The sequence below is a fragment of the Strongylocentrotus purpuratus genome, unplaced genomic scaffold, assembly GCF_000002235.5.
Source record: "Strongylocentrotus purpuratus isolate Spur 01 unplaced genomic scaffold, Spur_5.0 spur5_scaffold_5, whole genome shotgun sequence".
NCBI classification, from domain to species: Eukaryota; Metazoa; Echinodermata; class Echinoidea; order Camarodonta; family Strongylocentrotidae; genus Strongylocentrotus; species Strongylocentrotus purpuratus.
The window spans coordinates 43,407,315-43,435,269 of record NW_022145611.1 but is presented as its reverse complement, the minus strand read 5'-3'; the positions used below and the strand labels follow the sequence as shown (position 1 = coordinate 43,435,269).

The window sequence follows — 27,955 nt, the reverse complement described above, 5'->3', positions numbered from 1 at the left end:
TTGACGCCCATGCTCAATATATATATATATATATATATATATATATATCAGTGCACGTAACTGCGTACATGACTTGTATTTCATTAAGCATATCACTAATATCCATATTATGTCCATAAACATGATAAACGCTGTACATTTTTAAGTTGTATAACAAAAGAAAATCATACATGTCTAGTTTGTATTAATTTTGTTATGAAAAGATTAGAGCAAGCTCCCATAATCGAAGCCGATGACTGTGCATAGCTGCCAACCCCTGCCTGGGACAAAACAAGATGAATGAATGAATGAATGAATATATCAGAGAGAAGACATCGATAAGAGAAGACAGTGTCACGATGTTTTACGTCTTTTTATTTTTTTTGTCTCGTTACATCAAAAATATTTTTCTTTATGAATTAAACAAACAATATGAGTCATTCTGTGCAATACGTTCATGATATAGTCACAATCATTTAACATTTTAAAATCAATCATGACTTGCACCTCTTTTACTTTGTTACCGACCCCACTCTTGAGGGTCATCAAGTTATGAATAAATGGAAATGTAATGCATTATTGGAACAAACGCTGTACTCTACCTTTAAAGTGCGGGTTCAAAGAAAATCAGAAATATGGCAAATAACGTACCACTAGAAACTGGTTAACCACTTGATGACCATCGTACAAGTTTTAGGTCAACTACATATCGGGTAGTTTTTAAAAATACAAATAAAACCACCTCCATAGCATCTGGGATATGCGAGAGATTCGTCAAAACAGTAACGATGTTTTAATGCCGTCACCATGAATCAATCCTGCCCAAGCAGACGACATACCATAAAGAATGAATATAATTGAAATGCTATTTTTTCTCAAATTATAGTGAGTTTAGGGTATAGAAACGTGATGGAATTTTACACCATTCAAAAAGGAATATGAAACCAATTCTGATACTAAATTCTTTTGTGTGTACATACACAGGATAGGGGTTAATGAACAATCAAAGAAACCACACTTTCAAATTTAAAAAGTCCCGGAATGATAGCATGGACGGCATTTGTTCCCTCTTGAAACGCCGAACATAGCGCGGTTTATGCAGCTGAAAATACAATGACGTCTTATTTTGTTTACAATGACGGATTCCTTTAGTTTGTTATCCTTGCATTTTTCATCAAAATAATATACCATGCGCGAGGTTTAGAGTGAGGCTATAGATTTAACATTTAGCCTGACGGTAGTGAAGTAAGAGAAATAACTGAAGAGAAGATGACAAAACAGGCACTGAAAATGTATGAGATGTCATGGGGCATCGTCTGCTTGTGCAAATCATGTTCAACATAATAATAATAATAATACATGAGATTTATATAGCGCCATTATCCATTTTAATTAAATGCTCAAGGCGCTGTGACGCAACCCATCTCAGCAGTGTTCGGAGAGCTCTTCAGGTGCTATGCCGGGGCTGTATTTAAGCGTTTTGTAATTGATAATAATCATTACTTCGAAAGTTTCCAAGCATTGAATTTTGATAACCTTGTCGAATCAAAATGTTACCTTTGCAATAATGACAATAAAGTTAGTTTTTAAAATCAATGAACATTCTCTTTTAGAGTATGACAAAAGGGTGTTGAACAACAGTTTGTGGGGCGTGGTTAGAGTGGGCGTATTCCTTGTGGTTTACATAAAACCAACTCTTTGGCTTCAGTGAGATCAAAATTATTTAAATGTATAACAACAACAAAATCATCCTAAGGCAATATCAGTGGCCTTGTTCATCATCCTTCGAAAAGTGTATAATGGTGTGACTATGATTTTATTAATGGGATATATTTAGTTTATTTGTCGAAAAAATTTGCCATCGTGTTCTGAAATCGGTCAACATGCATGGAGTAACGTCGAAGGATTTCCAGGCCATTGTCACCTCCCATCATCTTGCTTCTCATATCTCAGGCTGATTTATAAACAAGACGTACGGTAAATAGTTTATTTCAGCGATTTCTAAATCAATTTACAATCTGTATTTCTTATAATAACGCTTTAATCCATTCAATGTGTGTTGATTGTGTCAAGTTGATAGCGTGTAATGATCGGACGAGTGATTGGGAGGTTTTATTCTCCTTGTGTATGATCATTATAAAGCCGTCACCGCTGCGTTTCTTACAAGCCTGTTAGAGAAAATGAAAAATATAAGAATATTTAGGTTTGTTGATACCAATTTCTCTTTAGTCGACGTTTATATTCATATTCATTGAATATCTATAAGCATTTACTATCAAAGTATTAAAGATTAATAACTTTCGTTACTCTTTGTTGGATTTTTCAAAAAGTATTCACTTACTTTCTTTGATTTTCAGCATTAGCCAAAAATGAACTTGATAACAAGTTTGAGTACTATAAATTCTATAGGGAAAGAATAATCACGGGGATAGAAAACGGTCATCATTGGTCAAATCTACACAGTATATTTTGTTCGATTTTCGAGAAAAAAATGGTCTCCAGAATGATTCCATATGCACCCACTACCCTCTGTAACGTTATTGTTGTACTTTGTACTAAAAGTATGGCAAAATGAATCACTTGTCATTATTACTTTGAAGTTGTGATGTGAATGTAACTACCAAGCTTACCTGTAGTGTTGCACGGAGTAAAGCCTTGCCTAAACCTTTGCCTGCAATAACAAAAACAAATACAAGAGAAAAGTCATGACGTGGAAACGGTAATATTGCCAAGTTCAGATTGCACTGACCACGATTTCCTGGCAGAACATCATTTTGTCTCTTTTACACTTAATATTTAAAGCCTACCTTTAAGGTCAGTCATAGAGGGGTATACGGGCTATGAATCGACGACAATCAGGATTGACCAATTAAATAATGGACTCGTATGTCCATAATCAAATAATAATATATGCATTTTTTCTTTACTTTCTTTCTCCCAAACATGTAAAAATCCGTGTGTTAGTTATGAACGGACTTCATTTTCGATCAGATCTAGATAATTGTTTAATAAAGCAATCACATCTCCTGCTATCTAACCCTCCAATGTAGTAGAACAGATCATATTTTCACTGATTATAGGCTATTATCTGAGGTCATACCTTTTGTTAATATAATTAAGTGTTTGTGAGAGACAGGTGGACAAAACATGGCACACATCATAGAGGGGCACGGGGGCACATCCCTACATTCTTTTCAAATAAAGGACAGGTATAAATCGTATAGAGGATTATTAGACACCTTCGTCACTCTCCCATCACTTAATGGTTCTCTCGTATTTCATCCACCACAATGGTACCTTTAATTTGCCCCTTTTACGAAGAGACATTCGCTACGCCACGGATAGTATCTTCCAATTCTACATGAATGTAGTATTTTGACAATTTTGTAAATACTTGTATATTGAAGATAGTCCAACATTTGGGGTTCTATTTCAATGAATTTGAATATCAAATTGTTAGTAGTTAAATAAAGGTAGTGTTAAATTAGAACTAGGAGTATCAATATTATAGAGCCATTACCCTTCTGCGCCGGCTTGAGATAGATGCCTTGCAAGAAATATGCCTGCCCTATTAAAGCATAGTACATCTTAGAGTAGAGCAAACAACCCACGATGTCCAGGACGACTTCGCTCTCTTCATCCTGGTCTTCGACACGATGTCGATGTTCCACGATGACGGACCCGTACAGTGCTTTGTCGGCTGAACCGTCGCGTTCGAATTCTGAGAAAGAAAAAAGAAAGATACAGTAAATCAATTTGTCATTCTTTCTATCTTTTTAAGAATGACAGAATGAATTTTATCATGAACTTTGGGCACAAAATTAAAAACATATCTATTAGGTATATGGCAATAGGAGACAACTTAGCCATGTTTAGAGAGACATTTGATTATAACACATGATTTGAATGCTATAACTGTCCTTGCCCGTACGTTGTCAATTTACTCCATTTTGTTAAAATGATTTTCATCACCTTCCCTGATCCTCCGCCCTTATTAATGCAATAAACTACGTACATGTTCTGTAATATTAACATGACTTATTCACATAATTGCGACTTAATCAATATTTTCCTATTGACATTACTGTTTACTAGGTTAATGATATAATATGTATAAATTTGCATTTTTTTTTAACTGCTTGAATAAACGTTATAAACGATGTAAATATGTTCATGTTTATGCAGGGCCCCATGGAAAACCACTACTTGTAGGTGAATGGACTACCCTGTCAAAAGATTACAAATAAATAAATAAATAAATAAATTTGATGCCAAAGTGAAATTCTCTTATTGTTTGTATTGAATGACGTAAAATTAAGCATTGAAGGGTTTCACAGATATCGACAGCACCATTTAGTGTAGAAAGCATATTCCTCTTCTGAAGGGCCTTATAGTCGTACACAAAATCTCATAAACCTACCACAAAAGTACCCCCCCCCCCTCCTTCTTTCTCAAAATCGTTACCGTCATCATGACCATCACCGTCATCAGTCAATATTAATCATCTTCATAAATACATATGTTATTTCCATTCACACTTTTTCCTAAAAATAAAAACGTTTCATTTGCCTTTTCACCTTTTATTTTGTTTTTTGTTGTTCCTTGCTTAACTTGCGTCATTTGCCTACCTTCTTTGCTGACTTTGAAAAGAGCACTAAGATTCTCCATCTCAATCAACTCTTCGAGGAGATGATAAATATTGCTTAGATCTTGTTCTGTGCCGTCACGGATTATATAATCGTCACACTGTAAATACATGCATGTATAATGAGATGGAAGGACGAGGAGAGAGATGTGAGAGTGAGAGTGAGAGAAAGAGAGAGAGAGAGAGAGAGAGAGATAGGGGGAGAGGAGAGAGAGAGAGAGAGAGATATGAGAGTGAGAGTGAGAGAGATGTGAGAGTGAGAGTGAGAGAGAGAGAGGGAGAGAGAGAGAGGGATAGAGAGAGAGAGAGATTTTCTATATTCTTAAAGAAATTGCATTGTACAACGATTCTCATTCATTAACAAACTATAGAGAGTTATGAATAGAAACATTACAATAATATTTAATTAAAAGATCACAATGCCGCTACTGAACTTGAGGGTAATGAACTATTCGAATTATGTCGATTACATTTATGTAAAAGCTGTTCAGAGGGGTTTGACAAGCTTTGAACTGTACTTAATTGAAATTAATTAAACATCACATCCTTTCCCTCTCCACCAAATAAATTTACATGCGATTATTTTCTAAAAATTTACAAGAAAAGACAGAAAAGAGAGTGATAAGAATTTAAGCTTAATTGATTACAACATAAGATTTGGTTGATGAGGTCGCCATGGTTACCTTTTGAGTGGATGTTGAAGGTGGATTTGGCATGATCCAGACATCCATCTCAAGACTACTGGTTAGACTGATCATACCTTCATGTTCTAAGGCTTTTCTATATGAGGCGTTCAGTGGTGTTAAAACAGTGAACATATTATCAATATCTGCATCTCGAGACATCTACGAAAGGGAAAACAAACATCGACAATTCATCTTTTAGTTACCAGGAGGACGTTATATCGACGAGACCGAGAGTAATACACCAAATTATAAATAAAATCAAATTACGACACTTTTCGATGTTTATTTGTTGGTGTTTATTTTTTAATTAACAATTGGCTAAGCCTGTACCTTGAAATTTAGTTGAAAATTCAAGCAAAGAATGTTAGTGACATCTGTTGAAAACAAAAATCGTTTGGCCCAGTAATATCGAAATGAAAAAAATGAAGTCACAGATTTCGTGATAACTTCTGGAACGAATTAGGTATCAAATTAAGCATTATACTGTCATTGTGCTACTATTTCAATTAGAAATTAAAAGTTTGTGTATTTCTAATGCTGGAACAGTTACATGAACACGATCTTGATGATTTGCAAAAAATCAATCCATGTGAGTAGCACTGTCCGTCGCCTACTAAAAATTAGGGACTTTAAGATTTGCATGGACTGATACGTGTGACGTCCATTCAAGGCAGTGCATTAAAAGGACGTCGATCGTAGCAATCCACCTTTGTCTTCGTGCAAATCTAAAAGTCCCTAGTGCGAACATTATAACGACGTGTTACGTAATCCGAACATAATTTCTATGGGATACCAGAGGGAATTGATCTGCTCTTAGATTTCTCGAAGCCTTGCGATCGTGTAAGTAGGCCTATAAGATCTATGAAGAGATATGAATATTTAAATACCACCTCACCTCAAGAAAAGATTCTAGACAGTTTTAAAGACATACCAATTAATTTCAAACTATTAAACAAGATTCAAGATTTATTTATTTCTTTCCACTTGCATAAAGAAAACATTTCATTCAGGAACAGTAGCAACAAGTTCATCGTCAACTAGCATAAATTCATTAACAATGAAACTGTTCTAAAGACTTAAACAAATGTGGAAAAGAGGTGGTCTGTAAAAAAGCACAGCTTGTTAGAACACGGATCACCTTTACAGGAACAACAACATATTGTTTAAAGAAGTAGATTATAATACAGGGGGAGGGGGACTAACAATACTAATCTAGATGCCTATACTGACTATAAATAAATATCAGATCTACCACTAATTTTATAGAATATGGTAGACTAAAAAAAGGAAACAGAATAATGATAAAGAAATAGTAAAGTAATAGGGGAAGGAGGATAAATGTACAACAAATGTACAATGCTAATCCCGTTACCTATATTGAATATTAATACATATCAGATCTATTCACTGTAGGTGTACAGTAGATGAAATTTAAGCTTACATTTAAAGACAGAAGAGCTTACAGACTGCTTAATAGAACAGTCTAAATAGTTCCAATACTTTGGTCCAGTATCTGCAAGTGTATTAATCCTAAGCCGAGTTCTAGCTGATGACACATGGTATAAGGCAGCCTGCCTAGTAGAGTAATTGTGTATTTGGTATGAGATATCCCAGATATAGAAAGTATATATCTTTTACCTTCATAATTTTTTTTGTAAAATAGCTTGTCAGTGTGAGCGCGCCAATCAGCTGCCAAAATAATTCTCACTGCTCTCTTTGGAATGAGCAGAATTTTATTTAAGTAGGATTTGGCTGAGGCACCCCAGGCTAGCACACCATAATTTAAGTATGGCAAAATTAAGGAACAGTACAACATGCTAAGTACATTTCTTGGGAATACAAACTTCAATTTGTTGATCATACCAACATTTCTAGAGAGCACTTTACTTAAATGAGTAGTAAGCATCTTCCAAGTCAATTTATCAAGTTTCTATGAGAACAGAATACACTTGTATCGTCTGCAAATAGCAAAAAAGAAAATGTCTCTGAGGATTTTGGAAAATCATTTACATATAAAATAAAAAGCAGGGGAACCAAAAGGGAACCTTGAGGTACTCCACACGTGACGGGTAACATATATATCTGAACAAATTTCACCGAGCTGCACAAAGTGTTGTCTGTTACTAAGATAACTTCTACACCATTCGAGTACAGGTCCTCTTACCCCATAATAAGAGAGCTTGTGCAACAAAATATTATGGTTCACCGTTTCAAAAGCTTTGGAATAATCCAAAAAATATACCAACCGTATGAAGGTGTTTATTCCTCAGTTACGAATCGTATATATTTCAAACCGTCTTCAGTGATGTTCATCAATCGTGAATATACTTTGTTAGTCATAATCATTGGAAATTGATACAAAGCAGAACTGCTCAGTTATCATTTAAATGTCAGACGTATATGTTATCTTTCTCTTCTGTACATTGTACATGACAATGTCTTAATGTAATACATCATTCATATTATAATCATTATAATGAATCTACATTGTTAGATGGTTAGAAGTCCCATTTGTCATAAATCCTATAAAACTAGGAGAAGGTTAGCAATATATTCAAACCAATTCCATTGAATTCAATTGATTAGAAGAAATAAAATGTGAAATTGCAATAAATTAGCGACCACTTTTGATTTTTTTTTCTGAAAGAAATATTGACGGGGAGGGGTTGATATCTCGAGTGATACCGTTAATACCGGTTCTAGATTAAAAACGTAAATCAAACCTTCTTGGTATGCTGGATCAATTTCTGCTCAAGTCCACGGTCTGTAAAGTCGAAATAAAAATATAAAAACAAATACATACAAAGTGAGCAATAATGGAGAAGGAAAGTATATGCATTGTTCATCATACAAAATGTAATAATGGTGCTATTGCAGGGGCGGGGACATTACAGGGACAGATTGTGATCAGAAAAGAGGTGATTCCTTCCAGCCCCTTTCCTTAGTAACCTTGCCCTTAATTTTTCTCGCAGCTTTGCTCCCACCCCCTCCCTCCTCCCCGGCCGCGCATATTTTGTTTACACAACTGTTCAGCCATTTTCGCGAAAAAGTTCCTAGAAGTGCTCTGGTGAAAGAGTCTAAGTCGTCCTCGCACTATAGTACGACGGCAGGCTCATAGGAAGGGAAGATGATGGGAAAGGGAAAACAAGGATAGTGGAGAGGATATGGAGAAGGAAACACAATTAAATACATAAGGAAGGAGAAGAGGATAAGTCAAAGGAAGAACATAGGAATACATAACGGAAGAGCTAAGAGGATTAGAAATTCGGGTAGGCCTATAGACTAAGGAAAAACAAAGAAATACAAGAAGGAGAAAAGGATAGATTGAAGGAGAAACAAAGAAATGCATGAAACGAAAAAGAAGAGGATAGAATAAAAGAGAACAAAAGAAATACATAACGAAGGAGAACTGAAGGATCAGAGATTGAAACCAGAGAAATTTGCAATTGCGAATACAATATTTGCAATTTTACATACAATTTGCAATTTGCGGTATCCAAATATCTTATTATTATTTTATTTTTAAAAGGATAGATTGAAGGAGAAACAAAGAAATACATAACGAAAGAGATCTAAGAGGGTATATTTAACGAAAAACAAAGACATAACGATCGAGTAGGCCTACGTACACATGTGCAGCTCGAGAAATCCAAAAATACTGCTAAGGGTAATGTTAGACTCTATCTCTAGTCGTTTCCTCAATATATTTGACTGAACTGGCTAAACAGTTGTGTAAAAAAAAATATGCGCCTGTCACCCCATAATGATGGCCATAATTCCAGGCAGTTTTTAGGGAGTAAATAATCGCGATTCTGACGATGACGATGCTAAACTTGGTGATGGTGATTGTGATTGTTATTGTGGTGGTGATTGTGGTGGTGATTATCACGAGGAGGGGATGACGGAGGGGAAGGATGAAGATGACATCGATGATGATGATGATAATGAGGAGGAGAGGGACGACGACGATGATGCTAAAGTTGATGAGAAGGAGGGGAAAGAGAAAGATAATTATGATAATCATGATGATAATGATATTAATGATGATGTTGAAGATGACAATGACGATGATGATAATGAGGAGGAGGAGAGGGATGACGACGATAATGCTAAACTTGGTGGTGGTGATTGTGGTGGTGATTATCATGAGGAGGGGGTGAAGGATAGGGAGGATGAAGATAAAAATGAAGATGATGATAATGAGGAGGACAACGACGATGATGCTAACGTTGATGAGAAGGAGGAGAAAGAGAAAGATAATCATGATAATCATGATGATAATGATATCAATAATGATGATGTTTAAGATGATGATGGTGATGATAATGATGATAATGATGGTATTAATCAAGGTAGGTCAATAATGAAACTTCTCAGTGTATGGTAATAACAATTTTATAAGAATTATTGCGCCATTATAATAAACACAATATGAACGCTTCTTACCTAGTAAACTATAAGGCGTAGTTGGTGAGTTGCAATGGTATTCCTTTTCATTGTATTGGGTTTATTATACCCGGTTATCAAGATTTTTGTTTCCTCTGATAGTCATTAACTACAGGGTTCAGTAAACAGTGTTCCAGTAATAAAAAACACATTAAAATGTATAAGTTTTATGATAGACTTTATGGCCTGATTATATTGATCTTGTTTTTCCTGTATTATTTATTCATTTATAAGTTTATGTATGCAGTTCCTTATAACATAAAACACAATACATTAAGTATTAAAAACTGCAAACATGACCATCAAGGAACAACTCGGTAGCTGACAAATAAGTTTGTTTATCGAATTTTGTTCCATACATGCAGGTACAAGAAGGAAATCCAATCATAGTCTCGTACAGCAGGTACATAAAGGATTTACAACATAATTAAGTATCCAATTGGTTAAAATCTTCTGAGTTATGATGAAAGAGAAAATGTCATACTTCTAAAAGCTGGCCTGATATAGCAGCAGTGAGGGAAAGTCGTTGCGCCTACGAGATATCTATAAAATATGGAAAAGAAAATACATCCAATGATCTGCCTCTGGTTCTCTGTTTCACCCTCAATCTCGATGACAAACGCTTTGAATAGTACTTGGTTAAAATGTTCCTCAAAACCTATGGAAGAAAAATGTTGATAACAATATAAATATTTCAGCATAGTTCGTGCGTAATTGTAACTATCATTAGAGTGGATAGTTTTGCTTCACTCACAGTCATGGAGAGTAGCCAATGTCCATTTGCATCTCCTCCTAATAATACCCATGGAGATTGATTGATCATTTGTAAATGGGATTGCATGCGAGGCGTTGCACAACATTTCAAACCAAATCCCAAATATACGGAATTGGGGCGGAAAAACTAGATATCTCCCCAACAGACTGATATCATCTATTTTTAAACGAAATTTAGACATTACCAAAAAAAAAAATCCAATGGTGAGGGATATGAACTTGTGAAAGTATTATGTTACCAATGGGCAAATGCATTAATAAGCAACCAGGAAAGGTTCAGGTATAGACAGAAATCTCTTTATTTCCTGGTGATAGAAACATACATTTTATGAATATTGATGTCTCCAAACAACATTCATCGTGAAAAACCCATTCCAATATTCTGTGTAAGGAGATCTCACAAAAACATAGTTCTCATTATTAAATGAAAAACACATTGCTTCTGGTTCTTCATTTGACTCTCTTCCTTCTTTAATTAAACCAACTGAATCCTCTCTGCGGGAAAATCAATTCAATGAAACAGAATATCACTGATGCAAAATTTTGTTTTTAAAATGACAGAAAGTTTCCACTCCTGATCTCATACAAACTGTCTGTTTCAGGGGCGGCCGAGCGACTTCCAAAGCGGGGTGTGGGGGGGGGGGGCACCAAGAAAAAAGGGCACCTACAAATGGAAATCTCAAGGATAAAATATGCATTTTTTTATACATTGGTATATACCCTTATATTTTATGAAAAGGGGATAGGTCCCCTATTAGAAAACGGGCACGTATCATTGTTAAAAGGAAAAATTATCAGAGGTGAAAAGAGGCACTTTTTGCACTTGAAAAGGGGCAATGACCACATATGAAAAGGGGCACTTATGTGAATGAAAAAGGGGCACTTATAAGAAAGGAAAATGTTCACTAGTTGAAAGAAAATGACTTTAAAGGGGCATTTATAGGAGGTGAAGGGGCACTTATCTGAAGTGAAAAGGAGTAACTTCTCGTACCTGAAAAGGGTCATTTACCAGAGAAAGGGCACTTATGAGAATGGAAAATGGACACTTATTGCAAAGAAAAATGAGAACTTGTCGAAGGAAAAGGGGCACACTACCAAATAAAAGGGCACTTATCAGAGTTAAAAAGTTGAAGGGGCACTTTTACTAATTAATAGGGGCATTTGTCAAAGTAAAAGGGGAACTATTCCTATGTAAAAAGGGGCACTTTTCCTGTGTAAAAAGGGTAACTTTTCGGGTGCGTGAAAAAGCGGGGGGCACTGTGCCCCCTCTGCCCCCGGGAGGGCCGCCTCTGGTCTGTTTCTTAAAAACATAATATAAAACTTACGTTCCAACTAACAAACAATAAACTTCCATTATCTCCTTCTTCACCCAGATATACTTATCATACCAGATACGCTCTAAAATATAAGCATAATATTCCCCTAAGGCCCTGACCAGAGCACTATTTTTTTTCTTCAAAAACTATAACCAGTCTTAGAAGGTGCATTATTATTATTCAAACTTAATAACATTCTAACCTTCAAAAACACATTAACTATCTTATGCCTGTTACGTTTGATTACAATACATAGGCCTACACCCCGGTCCCCAACATAAACAAATCCTCTGGATAGCCATGCATTATGGCTCAAGGCATGGGCACACAGAGGATTTTTTTATGTTGGGAACCGGGGTAAAATGCAATAAATTATTGAAAAATTGTTGCATTTTCTTTTTTTTTTATTTATGGAAACTGCCCCCTACCCTAGCCCCCGCTGCGTACAGTCATGGTTCAGTGACAAAGCAATGGCCTCGTAACTGTTAGGCCCCAGGATCAAAACCATGTCGATGTGCTATATTAGTGCCCTTTTGTGGGGCTTTAATCTTCATTACTGTCATTTATGACTTAAGGGCGTAGGTCCCTTATTCGATAAGCATAGAAGCATACACATGCTTTACCAGTCACGCAAAACACACATTTGCAAATTATTATTCAATAAAATCTGAGAATGTATACTTTTATCTAGATCTATTATTTTTTAATTATTTTTAAAATAATTCCATGAATTGGGGTAAAATAAAAATATTCCACCTTTATGAGCGACAGTGTACAAAAAAGAAAAAATATGTACATGTACATGTTGGAAAAACAGAAAAAATATCCTATTCTATCTAAAAAAAAGAAGTGCAGTTAAAAAGCACAAACGCTTGTGGAGCAAACCCAAGTTCATGGGCAAACACCAGAGCGACATAATTTTTTTTAAAAAGGTAGCCTAATGGTTGAGCATTAGGAAATAACGTCTAAATGAAAAGAAAACAAATACACGATTGTAACTTTTAGCGCGTTTTGAAAAATGTTTTAGGAAATATCAGGAAATAAGACGAGTGAAAAAACGAACAAATAAAGATACAATGACGTGAATTTTAAAAAGGTGAACGGAAACAACATGACAACTAGTGAACTATCTTATAAGTCATAGCAAAATGTGTATATTGATGGTCATCTTGCGAGTAATAACCATAATATACTCTGATCTGGCTCTCATCATTAATTTTTCTCTTCATTTTTTTTTAATGGTGAATTATTGGGGGGGGGGGGTGTTGGAAAAGGCCACCCCCCCCCCCTCCACCTGAAATATTGGGGGAGGGGGGATATCCTCCATCCCTCCGGGAACGACACCCATGCCTACGCCCTTAAGTCATAAGTGACAGTAATGAGGATTAATGCCTCACAACAGGACACTAATATAACACATCGACACGGTTTTGATCCTGGGGCCTCACAAGTCATGAGAGCATTAAATTATGGTAAATACAGATATCCCATAATTATGGCAATTTACACTGTAACACTGGATGCTCGGGTGACAAGAGGACTGCTTGCGATTATTATCAATGGCTATCAGGATAGATAGATAGATAGATAGTTTATTTGTTTCCACAGTATCTCATTTTACAAAGAGTGTAACAACATATTGAAAATGATTATAGTATACATTTACATACAATACCGGTACACACTATTGAGAATATTATCCATTGAGTTGAACTTAAGAGATATAGCGGCGGAGCCTTTGGAAAAGCAGAGCTTGTTGTGGATAGGCTCCTTAAATAGATAGGATAGGCTCCTTATACAAATACGCGCTAAAACAGGGAAAGGGAGATTACAGGGATACCTGACCCGATACTCACAATAAACTACAAAAGACAAGGGGAAGGAAAGGGAATATATCTGCAGCTTATTGAAACAATATTACAATGTAGTTTGTTCTCGATATGAGTATATTATAAACGTAGTTGGCATGGTCATACCGTTATTTACACATTGTAATCAACAAAAGTATACAGCTTGGAGACAAGAATAGTCAGGAATCAGGAATGACTATGTCTCGGTCGTATAATAACAACACCATGTTGCAGATGAGGCTTAAACTTACTAGTTCGTGAATTCTTGAATTCCTCCTCAAGTTCTTGTTCGATGACATACTCCTTGAGTAAATCATAGAGACCGGCTACATCGGAGGCGACGGCGAGACGAAACTCATAGCTATCCATTTTCGAGACACCAAAACAATTTAAAGCAAATAATCTGTTCTATGCTATGCCCTATAATATGGTCAACTGGTCTGTTGTTTGCCTTGTTAGACACATACTATACAAAGTCCATCATACGGATAGACGATGCAGGAAATGGATCGGTTTAAAGGGAAAGTTGAGTTCTGTTTTACAAAACATGCCATCAGTGACAAAATGACAGTTTTTGTCATAAGCTAATGAAATCCTTGATTCTGATTGGTTATCGGCAGATTTGTCACTGATTTGTGTAATTTGTTATTGAAAAAAGGCTTTGTGAAATGGGTCCAAGAATTAAGGTTTCCTCCAGAGGGTTTTCAAAAGTTTTGTAGGCGTATGTAGGTAATTGCAAGTGTATGTATTATGGGTGATATGAACGCAAGAACAGGTGCTCAAAATGATGTGATCCTTTGATAAAGACATTATTTATTTGAATTACGATTTTATCAGAATCATTTTGAGCATGAAATGGAGCCTCAAACGTTTTTCGAATGTGTTAACATCCCTTTGAATATTATGAAGAGTTTAATTCCAAAAGGAGCTAAATCCATTTTTGTAACTTGAGAGAAAAAAGAATTTCTTAACCAGGTCTTGTACAGGCGTCTATGGAAAAGTGATATTAGAAGGTGCAATTTTTTTTTTATAATTGCTCCCAAAATTTAGGTACATACTTTTGTTAAAAGACGGGCACTGAAGTAAACAACGTTCTGATATCAATAAATCAATTTTCATTAAAAGTGGATTTAGCTTCTTTGGGAATTTAACTCTTCATATTGTATTATTCTAGTTGTAAAGTGATCCATACAGCCTATGCTTTTAGTCAGTTTTTATAGACCAATAAATGAAAATAAATAAATAAATGAAATAAAAATAACAGATATGTGAATAATTACGGGAAATATTACTAACATTATGCAAAAGTCCGGGAGATGTGGTAAAATGGGATGAAAGGAGCACATTATGTTATTGGTTCACGCGAGTTTTTAAGCCACATTGTGAAAGTTGAAATTGAGCCTTCTTGTAACTTATTATCCGTGAGCTCAAACCTGTCCAATTTTATGTTAGAAATTTCAGGGACCAGGCAGAAAGATCCATGGAAATTATTGATCGTGAGCCTTGTTTTTTTTTATATACCCGGAAGTGTGAAACATTGCATCATTTATCGAATGCATAGAGAAAAAAAATCATATACATGTAATACCAATACCTGCTGATATGTTATCTCTCAATATAATATACAGTGCGTCCCAGAAAAAACGAAACCGAAAACTATCGATGTTTTATCATAACTTAATCACAATTATATACTTGGAAAGCTTAGATCCTCTTCTTTCATTTGATGCATTAAAGGCCCGGTCACACAGCCCTCCACGGGCGTATCGCGGCCGAATTACGGCCAAAAATTTCTGCCCGTGAAGCAGACGCTGTTGGACGCTTTGAGGTCGCGATAAAGACGCGATACAGCCGCACTTTACCCGTCGTTACACGCGGTAAGAAATTCACACGCGGTTGGCCGCGCGAAAAAGTTTTGGGCTGCCCAAAAATTTAGACCGCGGGTAATCGCGGGCGGTACACGTGGTACACACGCGGTAAAGACGCGGTACAGACGCGGAACGAACGTGCTAGGACGTGCTACGGCCGCGGTTAAGACGTGGTTACACGCGGAATTGGACGCGAAATTTTAACGGGTAATCGCGGGTGGAGCACGGTCATAGCACGTTTGTTCCGCGTCTGTACCGCGTTGTTATCACGTGCATTAGCGTGTGTACCGCGTGTAAGCGTGGTAGGCCGCGGTACCGCCGCGCTTCACCCGCGATAAGGACGCGGAACAGTCGCCGGCGTCTGTTCCGCGGGCATACCACTGTGCAAAAATGTGCAAAATTGGCTTACCCGCGGTTTACCCGTGGTATGCCCTTAAGAGGATTACACAAAAGGAGTATGTGTGCACAACAATTCATTCAGCTAGAATACAAAGATCACAGACTCAATGAAGTGTACAACAAGATATGCCAGAAAATGTACAGTAAAGTGAATGCAAATGGCAGAACATCAGAGTTCAGGTAATACAGAAACCAAGTACAAAAATGAAAACATAAGATACTCAACATTCAAACCAAATTACTCCTTGTAAGTTGACTAAGCTGATCCTTGACCAATAAGAACTCACTTAACAGCAACAAATAACAAAATCAAGCAATCTTTAAAGTGAAATTAGAGCAAAAACACAGAGCCTAAATGAGAGAGGCTACCCCTATGGAGGTGCACACCAAAAAAAAAAAATGTCTAGTTTGTATTAATTTTGTTATGAAAAGATTAGAGCAAGCTCTCATAATCGAAGCCGATGACTGTGCATAGCCGCCAACCCCGGCCTGGGACAAAACAAGATGAATGAATGAATGAATTAATATATCAGAGAGAAGACATCGATAAGAGAAGACAGTGTCACGATGTTTTACATCCATTTATTTTTTTATCTCGTTACATCAAAAATATATTTAATTATGAAGTGAACAAGCTACCTATGAATCAATAAATAATAATAATAATAAAGATTGATTTATTGAGCACATAATAAACCGAAGTTTCTCTATGCGCTTTACAAAGTAAAAAACAAACAAGTACAAGTATATTTAAATAGTTACAAATTAAGAACGAAATATAAAGACCTTAAACTAAAGACATGTAGCTAAGAGAATTCATTGCGAGCAAAGATAATACAGAAAGCAAATACTTATGACAAATTAATTAGAGTAGCACATTCAATTATAATACATAGATGAAAAGTAATGTCAAAAATTACAAACGAAACAGGTAAGTTTTAAGAAGGGTTTTGAAAGTCTGTCGTGTGGGAGCTTGACGGACATGCAGGGGGATGAATAAATCAGTGTATCCAACAAAGAATGTGATGTCATCATGACAATGTTTTAATACTGCTCTTCTTGAGGGGCCATGCAATAATCCTGATTACACAGCATCGGTAAGGTACCCTTGTACCTTGGTCGAGAGGGATAATGTTAGCACTGAGCGAGGATCGAACCTAGAACATCATTCTATGAACGTCAAAAGCATTCACTAATACATAACACAATCGCGAAGACTTTCGAGAAATAATGACAAAGTCAGTATTCCGTAGAAAACCATGTTCGAATTGTTTTACAAATGGCATATTTCAATAAGTAATGGCCAAGGATATTTGTGGTTGCCTCAAAATGAATTTTCGAAAATCTTTTCGATCGTCTTCAATCAGAATTAATCAGATAAGAATACACAATGTAACATTCAATTCAATTACCTTCAATTAAGTTTATTAATTTCCATAATACAAAAAAACATAAATTTGCAAAAAGTACTGTAAAAAACATCAAAATCTTTCACTAAAATAAAGATAAGTACATTAAAATGCACATGAAATAAACCGCTTATTAATTATCCTTTTCATGAAAAACCACCACTAAAATCTTCAGGTAAATTATGAACGTATCGTTTAGGGAAATCTAATACTAATTTTCGATAGACATAATAGCAATATTATACCAAAATAAGATTAACTCTAATCATAGTCAGATAACTGGTGGAGTAACGTCGAAGGATTTCCAGGCCATTGTCACCTCCCATCATCTTGCTTCTCATTGAATTTCAAAAATGTATTACTATTTATATATTGTATAAGTTCAATATATAATTTTATTGCAAATATGGTAATACAATTCATGTATAATTATGTACCAAGCAATTAGCCAAGGTCGTTGATCACAATTATATTATGTACAAAAGAATTGCAATGTTACTTCACCATGCATAGTGTTTTACGTGTAATTTTACTTTGTCACTGATGTATACCTTGTAAAAGAAACTGCAATTCGGCTCTCGGGCCGCGAATGTTTTTTTAATGAAATAAACCATTTTAAATAAATAAATTAAAAAATTAATAAAATAATAATATCTCAGGCTGATTTATAAACAAGACGTACGGTAAATAGTTTATTTCAGACAATTTCTAAATCATTTTACAATCCGTATTTCTTATAATATTACTTGAATCCATTCAATGTGTGTTGATTGTGTCAAGTTGATAGCGTGTAATGATCGGAAGAGTGATTGGGAGGTCTTATTCTCATTGTCTATCATGATTATAAAGCCGTCACCGCTGCGTTTCTTGCAAGCCTGTTAGAGAAAATAAAAAATAATAATATTTAGGTTTATTGATTCCAATTTCTCTTCTATCGACTTTTATATTCATTATCAAGGAATATCTATAAGCATTTACTATCAAAGTATTGAAAATTAATAAATTTTCAGCATTAGTCAAAAAAAGTATAATATAAAATATAATCACGGGGATAGAAAACGGTCATCATTCTATTAATGTTACTTTGGTCAAATCTACACAGTGTATTTTGTTCGATTTCCACAAAAAATGGACTCCAGAATAATTCCATATGCACCCGCCATCCTCTGTAACGTTACTCTTGTGTTTTGTTCTAAAAGTATGGCAAAATGAATCACTTGTCATTATTACTTTAAAGTTGTGATGTGAATGTAACTACCTAGCTTACCTGTAGTGTTGCACGGAGTAAAGCCTTGCCTAAACCTTTGCCTGCAATAACAAAAACAAATACAAAAGAGAAGTCATGACGTGGAAACTAATAGGGACTTTTAGATTTGCACGACGAGAACGTGGACTGCAACGTGTGACATCCTTTTAAGGCACTGCCAGTGCCTTAAAAGGACGTCACACGTCCACGCAAATCTAAAAGTTCCTAACTGCTAGGATCAAATTGCACTACAACGATTTCCTGCATGGCAGAACATAATTTGTCTCTTTTACACTTAATATTTAAAGCCTATCTGCACTAGTTTGACCAGTATGGATAAGACCTCCCTGTATGGTCACTGACAGGTGGTTATCAAATATGCTTTCAATTAACATAAGAAAAGGGGACTAGTGGGGGACCAACGGTCACAATAATATTAAGGCATTGTTTGCTATATAGAGGGCGCAAGTAGCTATCAGTAGTCAGTGCCATGTGTATAGATGGCTCCGTAAGTGGTGCGGTGGGGCTTAAGATCACGGTCATAGAGGGGTATACGGGCTATGAATCGACGTTAATCAGGATTAACCAATTAAATAATGGACTCGTATGTCCATAATCAAAAATAATATATGCATTTTTTCTTTAATTTCTATCTCCCAAACATGTAAAAATCAGTGTGTTACTGTTACTTGGGAAAGGACTTCAATTTCGACCAGTTCTAGATTATTGTTTAATAAAGCAATCACATCTCCTGCTATCTAACCCTCCAATGTAGTAGAACAGATCCTATTATCACTGATTGTAAGCTATTATCTGAGGTCATACCTTTTGTTAATAGAATTAAGTGTTTATGAGAGACAGGTGGACATCCCTTACAAAAAAACCTAATGTTAAATGAATGGTGTTTGAATGGTAGCGTCAATGGTAAATGGCATTTCAATGGTGTTCCAATGGTGGATTCTGTATGGTTAATGGTGTTTCAATGGTAGAGTCTGTATGGCTAATGGTGTTTCAATGGTGGCGTCTGTATGGTGAATGCCGTTTCAATGGTGGAATTGTATGGTCAATGGTGTTTCAATGGTGGAATTGTACCATTCATCTATCATTGATGATTATGCAAATGAGCGTCCAAACAATTATTATTATGTTGAATGGTATTTCACTGGTTGATGAATGGACGGTGTCCAATGGTACGTTGCGAGTATTATCTCAATGGTATCCGAATGGTACTTTAATGGTGTTTGTGAATGGTATCCGTATGAATGGACGGTGCCCAATGGTACGTTGCGAGCATTATCTCAATGGTATCCGAATGGTATTTAAATGGTGTTTGTGAATGGTATCCGTATGGTATTTTCAGTGGTATTTCCGAATGGTATACAATTGGTATACCATTAAACATTTGTTTGTAAGGTAAAACATGGCAAAGATCATAGAGGGGCACGGAGGCACATCCCTACATTATTTTCAAATGAAGGACAGGTATAAATCGTATAGAGGATTATCTGACACCTTCGTCACTCTCCCATCTCTTAACGGTTCTCTCGTATTTCATCCACCGCAATGGCACCTTTAATTTGCCCCCTTAATGAAGAGACATTTTCGACGCCGCGGATTGTATTTTCCAATTATACATGCATGTAGTATTTTGATACTTTTGTAAATACTTGTATATTGAAGATAATCCAAAAATTTGGATTCTGTTTCAATAAATTTGAATTTGAAATTTGTAGTAGTTATATGCAGGCCCGTGCCCCCAAAAATGTCCAGATCGGTTGAACTTTTTTAGACCCCTCCCCAGGACGTCGATCAATTACAATGTAAGTGCCCCCCAAACATCAAACTCTGGCTACGGCCCTGGTTATAATTATGAAGGTAGTATTAAATTAGAGCTACGAGTATTACTGTTAGAGCCATTACCCTTCTGCGCCGGCTTGAGATAAAGGCCTTGCAAGAGATATGTCCGCCCTATCAGAGCATAGTACATCTTAGAATAGATCATACAACCCACGATGTCATGGACGACTTCGCTCTCTTCATCCTGGTCTTCGACACGATGTCGATGTTCCACGATGACGGACCCGTACAGTGCTTTGTTGACTGAACCGTCGCGTTCGAATTCTGAGAAAGGAAAAAGATACAAGAAAGATAATAATAATAATAATAATGATGGCTTCTTATATAGCGCACATGTCCGTCACATTGTGACGCTCCTGGCGCTGCCCCGATTATTACCCTAGCTTTAGCAAGGCAGCCAGCATTTCAAGGAATTAAGATACACTTAATATTTTTTTTCTTTCTTTCTGTCTTTTTAAGAATGACTGAATGAATTAATTAAGAATTTGGGGCACAAAATTTAAAACATATATGTTTATATATATTAGGTATATGGCAATAGGAGGCAACTTAGCCATGTTTAGAGAGACATGTGATTATAACACCTGATTTGAATGCTATAACTGTCCCTGCTCGTTCGTTGTCAATTTACTCCTGTTTTTGTTAAAATGATTTTTATTAATCTTTTACTGATCCTCCACCCTTTTGATGCCAAAGTGAAATCCTGTTAATGTTTGTATTGAATGACTTTAACATTACGCATTGAGGAGTTTGACAGATATCGACAGCACAATTTAGTGTAGAAAGCATATCCCTCCTCTCCTTTAAGGGCCTTATATAATAGTCGCGTACAAAAACTCAAAAAACCTACCACAAAAGTATCCCCCCCCCCTCGGCCTCTTTCTCAACATCATTACCATCATCATGACGATTTGCCTTTCATTTTTTATTTCGTTTTTCATTGTTCCTTGCTTAACTTGCGTCATTTGCCTACCTTCTTTGCTGACTTTGAAATGAGCATTAAGATTCTCCATCTCAATCAACTTTTCGAGGAGATGATAAACATTGCTTAGATCTTGTTCTGTGCCGTCACGGATTATATAATCGTCACGCTGTAAATACATGTATGTATAATGAGATGGAAGGACGGGGAGAGAGATGTGAGAGTGAGAGAGAGTGAGAGAGAGAGAGAGAGGGGGGAGAGAGAGAGTGTGTGTGTGTGTGTGAGAGAGGGAGAGAGATAGAGAGAGGGGGAGAGAGAGAGAGAATGAGAGAGAGAGGGGAGAGAGAGGGGAGAGAGAGGGAGAGAGAGAGGGGAGAGAGAGGGGAGAGAGAGAGAGAGAGAGGGGGGGGGAGAAAGAGAGAGAGAGAATGAGAGAGAGAGAGAGAAAGAGAAATAGAGAGAGAGAGAGAGAATGAGAGAGAGAGAGAGAGAGAAATAGAGAGAGAGAGAGAGAGAGAGAGAGATATGGTAAAAAGGAAATATTTTCTATATTCTTATTAACGAATTTTATTCATTAACAAACTATAGAGAGTTATGAATAGAAACATTACAATAATATTTAATTAAAAGATCACAATGCCCAAACTGAACTGGAGGGTGTTGGATTATTGTCGATTAACTTTCATGTAAAAGCTGTTCAGAGGGGTTTGACAAGCTTTGAACTGTACGTAATTAAAAATTAATTAAACATCACATCCTTTCCCTGTCCACCAAATAAATTTACATGCGATTATTTTCTAAAAATTTACAAGAAAAGACAGAAAAGAGAGTGATAAGAATTTAAGCTTAATTGATTACAACATAAGATTTGGTTGATGAAGGAATCTTGGTCGCCATGGTTACCTTTTGAGTGGATGTTGAAGGTGGATTTGGCATGATCCAGACCTCTATCCCAAGACTACTGGTTAGATTGATCATATCTTCCTGTTCTAAGGCTGAGGCGTTCAGTGGTGTCAAAACAGTCAACACGTTGTCAGTATCTGCATCTCGAGACACCTACGAAAGGGAAAACAAATATCGACAAAGCTGGCGACAATGCTTTCCATGCATGTGCTCCTCGACTCTGGAATGAGCTTCCACGTTTTATTCGATTAGCACCTTCGCTGGATGTCTTCCGAAAATGTCTAAAAACTCTCCTCTTTGACCATGATCAACAATAGATTCTTTGATAACTTTTATGTAAATTCAGATTCAATTCAAGATTCAAGATTTTATTGTCCATAATATAATACAGAAATTTGTTTTCCATTGGTATAACATGTAATACATAAAACATAAGACAAAAACATGGTGTCGTGTGCTGAAAGCCAGAAGGGCGTCAAGACTATATAAGAAAAAAGTCTATGAGCAGGTACGGTCCTCTGGCTTTCAGCACAAAACATGACAAGACAGTTATATGACTTATACATAGCAAGAAATTTAAATACAATTCTGAAACACATCATGAATAAATTCAGGTATGAATATAGATGTGAATATGAAAGTAGAATAGGAGCAGCATCACAATCGAAATACGAGCAGAAAGAGAAAGGAAAAGAGAGCTCAAGCTCAAAGGACTGATAAAAGAGAGAAATATAGAGAGAGTTGGTAAGGGTCCAAAGGGAAAGGGGAGAGATAGAGAAGGAGAGATGGCATAATTTCCAAAGCGCTGTGAAACAACAGTTAGTTTGTAAGAGCGCTATAGAAGTGACTTTATTGTATCCTTTAGTTACCAGGAGGACGTTATGTCGACGAGACTTATGTATACCAAACTATAAATAAAATCAAATTAAAATATTTTCGATTTGTATGTGTCGGTGTTTATTTTTTAATTAGCAATTGGCTAAGCCTGTACCTTGAAATTTAGGTAGAAATTCAAGCAAAAAATGTTAGTGTCATCTGTTGAGAACAAAGATTTAACTCGTTTGGGCCTGTAATATCGAAAAGAAAACATTAAAGAATCAGAAAGGAGTTGGAATTCAAACGCTGTAGTTTATCTGTTGTTTGTTAGCTCCCCGATTTCAAGATAACTTCTGGAACGAATTAGGTATGAAATTAAGCATTGTACTGTCATTTTGCTATTGTTTCAAATAGAAATTAAATATTGCATATATTTCTATCACTAAAACAGTTAGATGAACACGATCTTAATGATTTGCGAAAACTCAATCCATGTCAGTAGCATTGTCCGTCACCTATTGAAAAGTGCGAACATTATAAACAACGTATTTCGTATTCCGAACATAACTTAAAGGTAATACAAAGTTTTGGGAAATTTTGAAAATTGGCTGGAAGTGATTCTTTACAATTTTGAAATATTTGGATGCCCCTGTGAATGTATTATAATCACTAGAAAATTCAGCCCCTAAAACTCTTCGGCTTTCGAGAAATATTAAATATAAAAATTTACCGGTGCTCCCGGTAAATTTTGATAAATTTCAAATAGCGCCTACGGCCGTACGATGGTACCTGCGACCATGAAAATCTCAGAATATGTAGTTGTGATATATAATTTTCAAACGGGAAGCTAATCGGTCGATTTTGTCCTGAAACATTGTTTTATAGCTTAATTAATATATTTACCTTGAGAGGGAGCTATACAACATAAAGAGTGTATTATTTACAATTTCATAACTTTAGACTCGATTTCAACCGTGACAACGATCACTGAATATTGTAGGATCGCATATGCTTCCAATATGTTCATTTGAACCAAATTCATGACCCCATACCAAAACTTTGTATTACCTTTAAGTAGATTTCTCGAAGCCTTGCGATCATGTAAGTATAAGATCTACATGTATGAAGAGATAGGAATATTTAAATACCCCCCCCCCCCCACCTCAAGAAAAGATTCTCTGTAGACAGTTTTAAAGACATAGCAATTAATTTCGTATATATTTCGTATACCGTATATATGTCAAAACGTCTTCATTCATTAATATATTTTGTTATTCATAATCATTGGAAATCGATACTAAACAGAACTGCACAGTTATCACTTAAATGTATATGTCTGACGTATATGTTATCATTCTCTTCTGTGCATCTTACATGACAATATCTTTAATGTAATACATCATTCATACATTATCATTATAATGAATCTACATTGTTAGATGGCTAGCAGTCTCAATTGTCATAAATCCTACAAAACTAGGAGAAGGTTAACAATATATTTATACCAGTTCTGTTGAATTAAATCGATAAGAAGAAATAAAATGTGAAATGCAATAATTAAGCGACCACTTTTGATTTTTTTTCTGAAAGAAATATTGATGGGTCGGGGTTCAGATCGCACATTCTCTCGAGTGATGCCCTTAATACTGGTTCAAGATTAAAAGGTAAAACAAACCTTCTTGGTATGCTGGATCAATTTCTGCTCAAGTCCACGGTCTTTCAAATCGAAATAAAAATATAAAAACAAATAAATACAAAGTGAGCAACAATGGAGTAGGAAAGTATATGCATTGTTTATTATATAAAATGTAATGTTATTGCAGGGGCGGGGAAATTACAGGGACAGATTGTGATCAGAAAAGAGGTGATTCCTTCCAGCCCTTCCCTTAGTAGCCTTGCCTTTAATTTTCTCGCAGCTTTGCTCCCATGCACCCCCTCCCCCTCTCTCCCCGCCCACCCCCATAATGATGGCAATAATTCCAGGCATTTTTCAAGGAGTAAACAATCGCAATTTTGACGATGACAATGCTAAACTTGGAGATGGTGATTGTGGTGGTGATTGTGGGGGTGATTGTGGTGGTGATTGTGATGGTGATTGGGGTGGTGATTGTGGTGGTGATTGTGGTGGTAATTGTGGTGGTGATTGTGATGGTGACTGTGGTGGTGATTGTGATGGTGATTATGGTGGTGATTGTGGTGGTGATTGTGGCGGTGACTGTGGTGGTGATTGTGTTGGTGACTGTGGTGGTGATTGTGGTGGTGATTGTGATGGTGATTGTGATGGTGACTTTGGTGGTGATTGTGGTGGTGATTGTGGTGGTGATTGTGGTGGTGATTTTCATGGGGAAGGGGTGAAGGAGGGAAGGACGAAGATGATAATGATGATGATGATGATAATGAGGAGAAGGAGAGGGACGACGACGATGATGCTAAACTTGGTGGTGGTGGTGATTATCATGAGGAGGGGGGTGAATTAGGGGAAGAATGAAGATGACAATGATGATGATGATAATGAGGAGGGGGAGGAGAGGGATGACGACGATGATGCTAAACTTGGTGGTGGTGATTGTGGTGGTGATTATCATGAGGAGGGGGTGAAGGATAGGGAGGATGAAGATAATGATGATGATAATGAGGAGAAGGACGACGACGATGCTGCTAAAGTTGATGAGAAGGAGGAGAAAGAGAAAGATAGTCATGATAATCATGATGATAATGATATCAATAATGATGCTGAAGATGACAATGGTGATGATGATGGTGATGATGATGATGATGATGATGATGATGGTAATGATCAAGGTAGGCCAATAATGAAACTTCTCAGTGTATGATAATAACAATTTGATAAGAATTATTGCGACATTAAATAAACACAATATGAACGCTTTCTACCTAGTAAACTATATGGCGCAGTTGGTGAATTGCAATAATATTCCTATTCATTGTATTGGATTTATTATACCCGGTAATCGAGATTTTTGTTTCCTCTGCCAATCATTAACTACAAGTTTGTAAACAGTGTTACAGATATAAAAAAAACATTAACATGTATCAGTTTTATGATAGACTTTATGGCCTGATTATATTGATCCTATTTTTCCTGTATTATTTATTCCTTTATAATTTTATGTATGCAGTTCCTTATAACATAAGCGCTTAGAAACTTTGTATTAAGCGCTATATAAATGTAATTTATTATCATTATTATAAACAAAATACATACAATATCAAAAATTGCAAACACGACAAAGAACAACTCTTTAGCTGATAATCAAGTTTGTTTATCGATTTTTGTTCCATACATGCAGGTACAAGAAGAAAATCCAATCATAGTCTCGTACAGCAGGTACATACAAGATTTACAACATAATTAAGTAGTCCAATATTATTGGTTAAAATCTTCTTAGGAATGATCAAAGAGAAAATGTCATACTTCTAAAAGCTGGCTTGATATAGCAGCAGTGAGGGAAAGTCGTTTCACCTACGATGTATTCATAAAAGAAGGAAAAGAAAATACATCCAATGATCTGCCTCTGGTTCTCTGTTTCATCCTCAACCTCGATGACAAGCGCTTTGAATAGTATTTGGTTGAAGTGTTCCTCAAAACCTATGGAAGAAAAATATTGATAACAATATAAATATTTCAGCATTGTTCGTGCGTAATTGTAACTATCATTAGAGTGGATTGTTTTGCTTCACTCACAATCATGTAGAGTAGCCAATGTCCATTTGCATCTCCTCCCAATAATACCAATGGGGATTGATTGATCATTTGTAAAAGGGATTGCATGCGAGGCGTTGCACACAATTTTCCAACAAATAAGCCCAAATATGCGGGATTGGGGCGGAAAAACTGCAGCCAGCCATAAGAATAACAAAAGACATTTAATACAATATATATTATAAGGGCTAGTGATTCCACTACCTGAACGCCTGGGATTTGCCAACCTCTGAGTACCCCGTATACATGCAGGTGAATGGTCCCTTCAAATACAAATACATAAACAAATGTCGGTGTCGTAGGGCTTAATAATACTCACAGCTTTTTTTTTAGGGTTCACTAGATCGACAACCTACAAAAGCTACCTTTTCTATCTTTGCTTAATCGCTTATTTCATGGGCTAGCTGTCTTCTGAGGTGACCCGGAACTAAATGTGAGCATAATGGAAATTATGGAAAATAAAGATATCCCATAATAATTATGGCAATTTACAGTGTAACACTGGATGGTCGGGTGAGAAGAGGACTGCTTGAGACTATTTTCGATGGCTATCAGAATACAATGTTTCGATTGTATAATAACAAGACCGTGTTGCAGATGAGGCTTAAACTTACTAGTTCGTGAATTCTTGAATTCCTCCTCAAGTTTTTGTTCGACAACATACTCCTGGAGTAAGTCATAGAGACCGGATACATCGGAGGCGATGGCGAGACGAATATCATAGCTATCCATTTTCGAGACACCAAACATTTTAAAGCAAATAATCTGTTCTATGCCTATACCCTATATAGTATGGTATAATAATCTGTTGTTTGTATTGCTAGTAACTCATTGGTGCTGGTATCTCCTTGGTTTAACGCACATCGCACAAAGTCCATCATACGAATAGACGATGCAAGCAATGTTGGATTGAATTAAACTATGTCCGGACTGATAATCCCTTACAAAGTCATTCATTAATATTGGAGCAGCGTTTTCAATTTTTTTTCTTCAATCTTGGCAAACTTTTAAGAAAAAAAAACAGTCACCCCAATCCCAGAATTTTCATAGAAAATAAATTTTACATCACTCTGACACTCGTCAATATACCTACGGGCGAGCGAAGCGAGCAAGCA

General features: G+C 36.1%; 2 protein-coding genes across 2 annotated transcripts; both read right to left on the bottom strand.

Moving 5' to 3' along the window:
- Nucleotides 1-1,547: 1,547 nt before the first annotated feature.
- On the bottom strand, nt 1,548-14,098 carry LOC105441636. Its single transcript, XM_011672938.2, has 8 exons — nt 13,948-14,098; nt 10,241-10,414; nt 8,034-8,074; nt 5,308-5,469; nt 4,608-4,725; nt 3,500-3,700; nt 2,610-2,650; nt 1,548-2,147 (listed from the first exon to the last, which is right to left on the bottom strand). The coding sequence occupies exons 1-8, from the start codon at nt 14,063-14,065 to the stop codon at nt 2,007-2,009; spliced, it is 996 nt and encodes a 331-aa protein (XP_011671240.2). The 5' UTR covers nt 14,066-14,098; the 3' UTR covers nt 1,548-2,006.
- Nucleotides 14,099-17,959: 3,861 nt separating this feature from the next.
- Nucleotides 17,960-27,621, bottom strand: LOC100890842. Its single transcript, XM_030999691.1, has 8 exons — nt 27,455-27,621; nt 26,553-26,726; nt 24,792-24,832; nt 22,301-22,453; nt 21,449-21,566; nt 20,539-20,739; nt 18,640-18,680; nt 17,960-18,247 (listed from the first exon to the last, which is right to left on the bottom strand). The coding sequence occupies exons 1-8, from the start codon at nt 27,588-27,590 to the stop codon at nt 18,107-18,109; spliced, it is 1,005 nt and encodes a 334-aa protein (XP_030855551.1). The 5' UTR covers nt 27,591-27,621; the 3' UTR covers nt 17,960-18,106.
- Between the last annotated feature and the right edge of the window lie 334 nt (nt 27,622-27,955).

What these genes read in the sequence shown, in the direction of transcription:
- LOC105441636 (XM_011672938.2), bottom strand. Translation starts at nt 14,065, where the DNA reads ATGGATAGCTATGAGTTTCGTCTCGCCGTCGCCTCCGATGTAGCCGGT. An exon ending in CTTCAACATCCACTCAAAAG is followed by an intron (nt 4,726 to 5,307) that starts GTAACCATGGCG and finishes ATGTATTTACAG; the next exon opens with TGTGACGATTATATAATCCG. An exon ending in TTTCAAAGTCAGCAAAGAAG is followed by an intron (nt 3,701 to 4,607) that starts GTAGGCAAATGA and finishes TTTCTTTCTCAG; the next exon opens with AATTCGAACGCGACGGTTCA.
- LOC100890842 (XM_030999691.1), bottom strand. Translation starts at nt 27,590, where the DNA reads ATGTTTGGTGTCTCGAAAATGGATAGCTATGATATTCGTCTCGCCATC. An exon ending in CTTCAACATCCACTCAAAAG is followed by an intron (nt 21,567 to 22,300) that starts GTAACCATGGCG and finishes ATGTATTTACAG; the next exon opens with CGTGACGATTATATAATCCG. An exon ending in TTTCAAAGTCAGCAAAGAAG is followed by an intron (nt 20,740 to 21,448) that starts GTAGGCAAATGA and finishes TTCCTTTCTCAG; the next exon opens with AATTCGAACGCGACGGTTCA.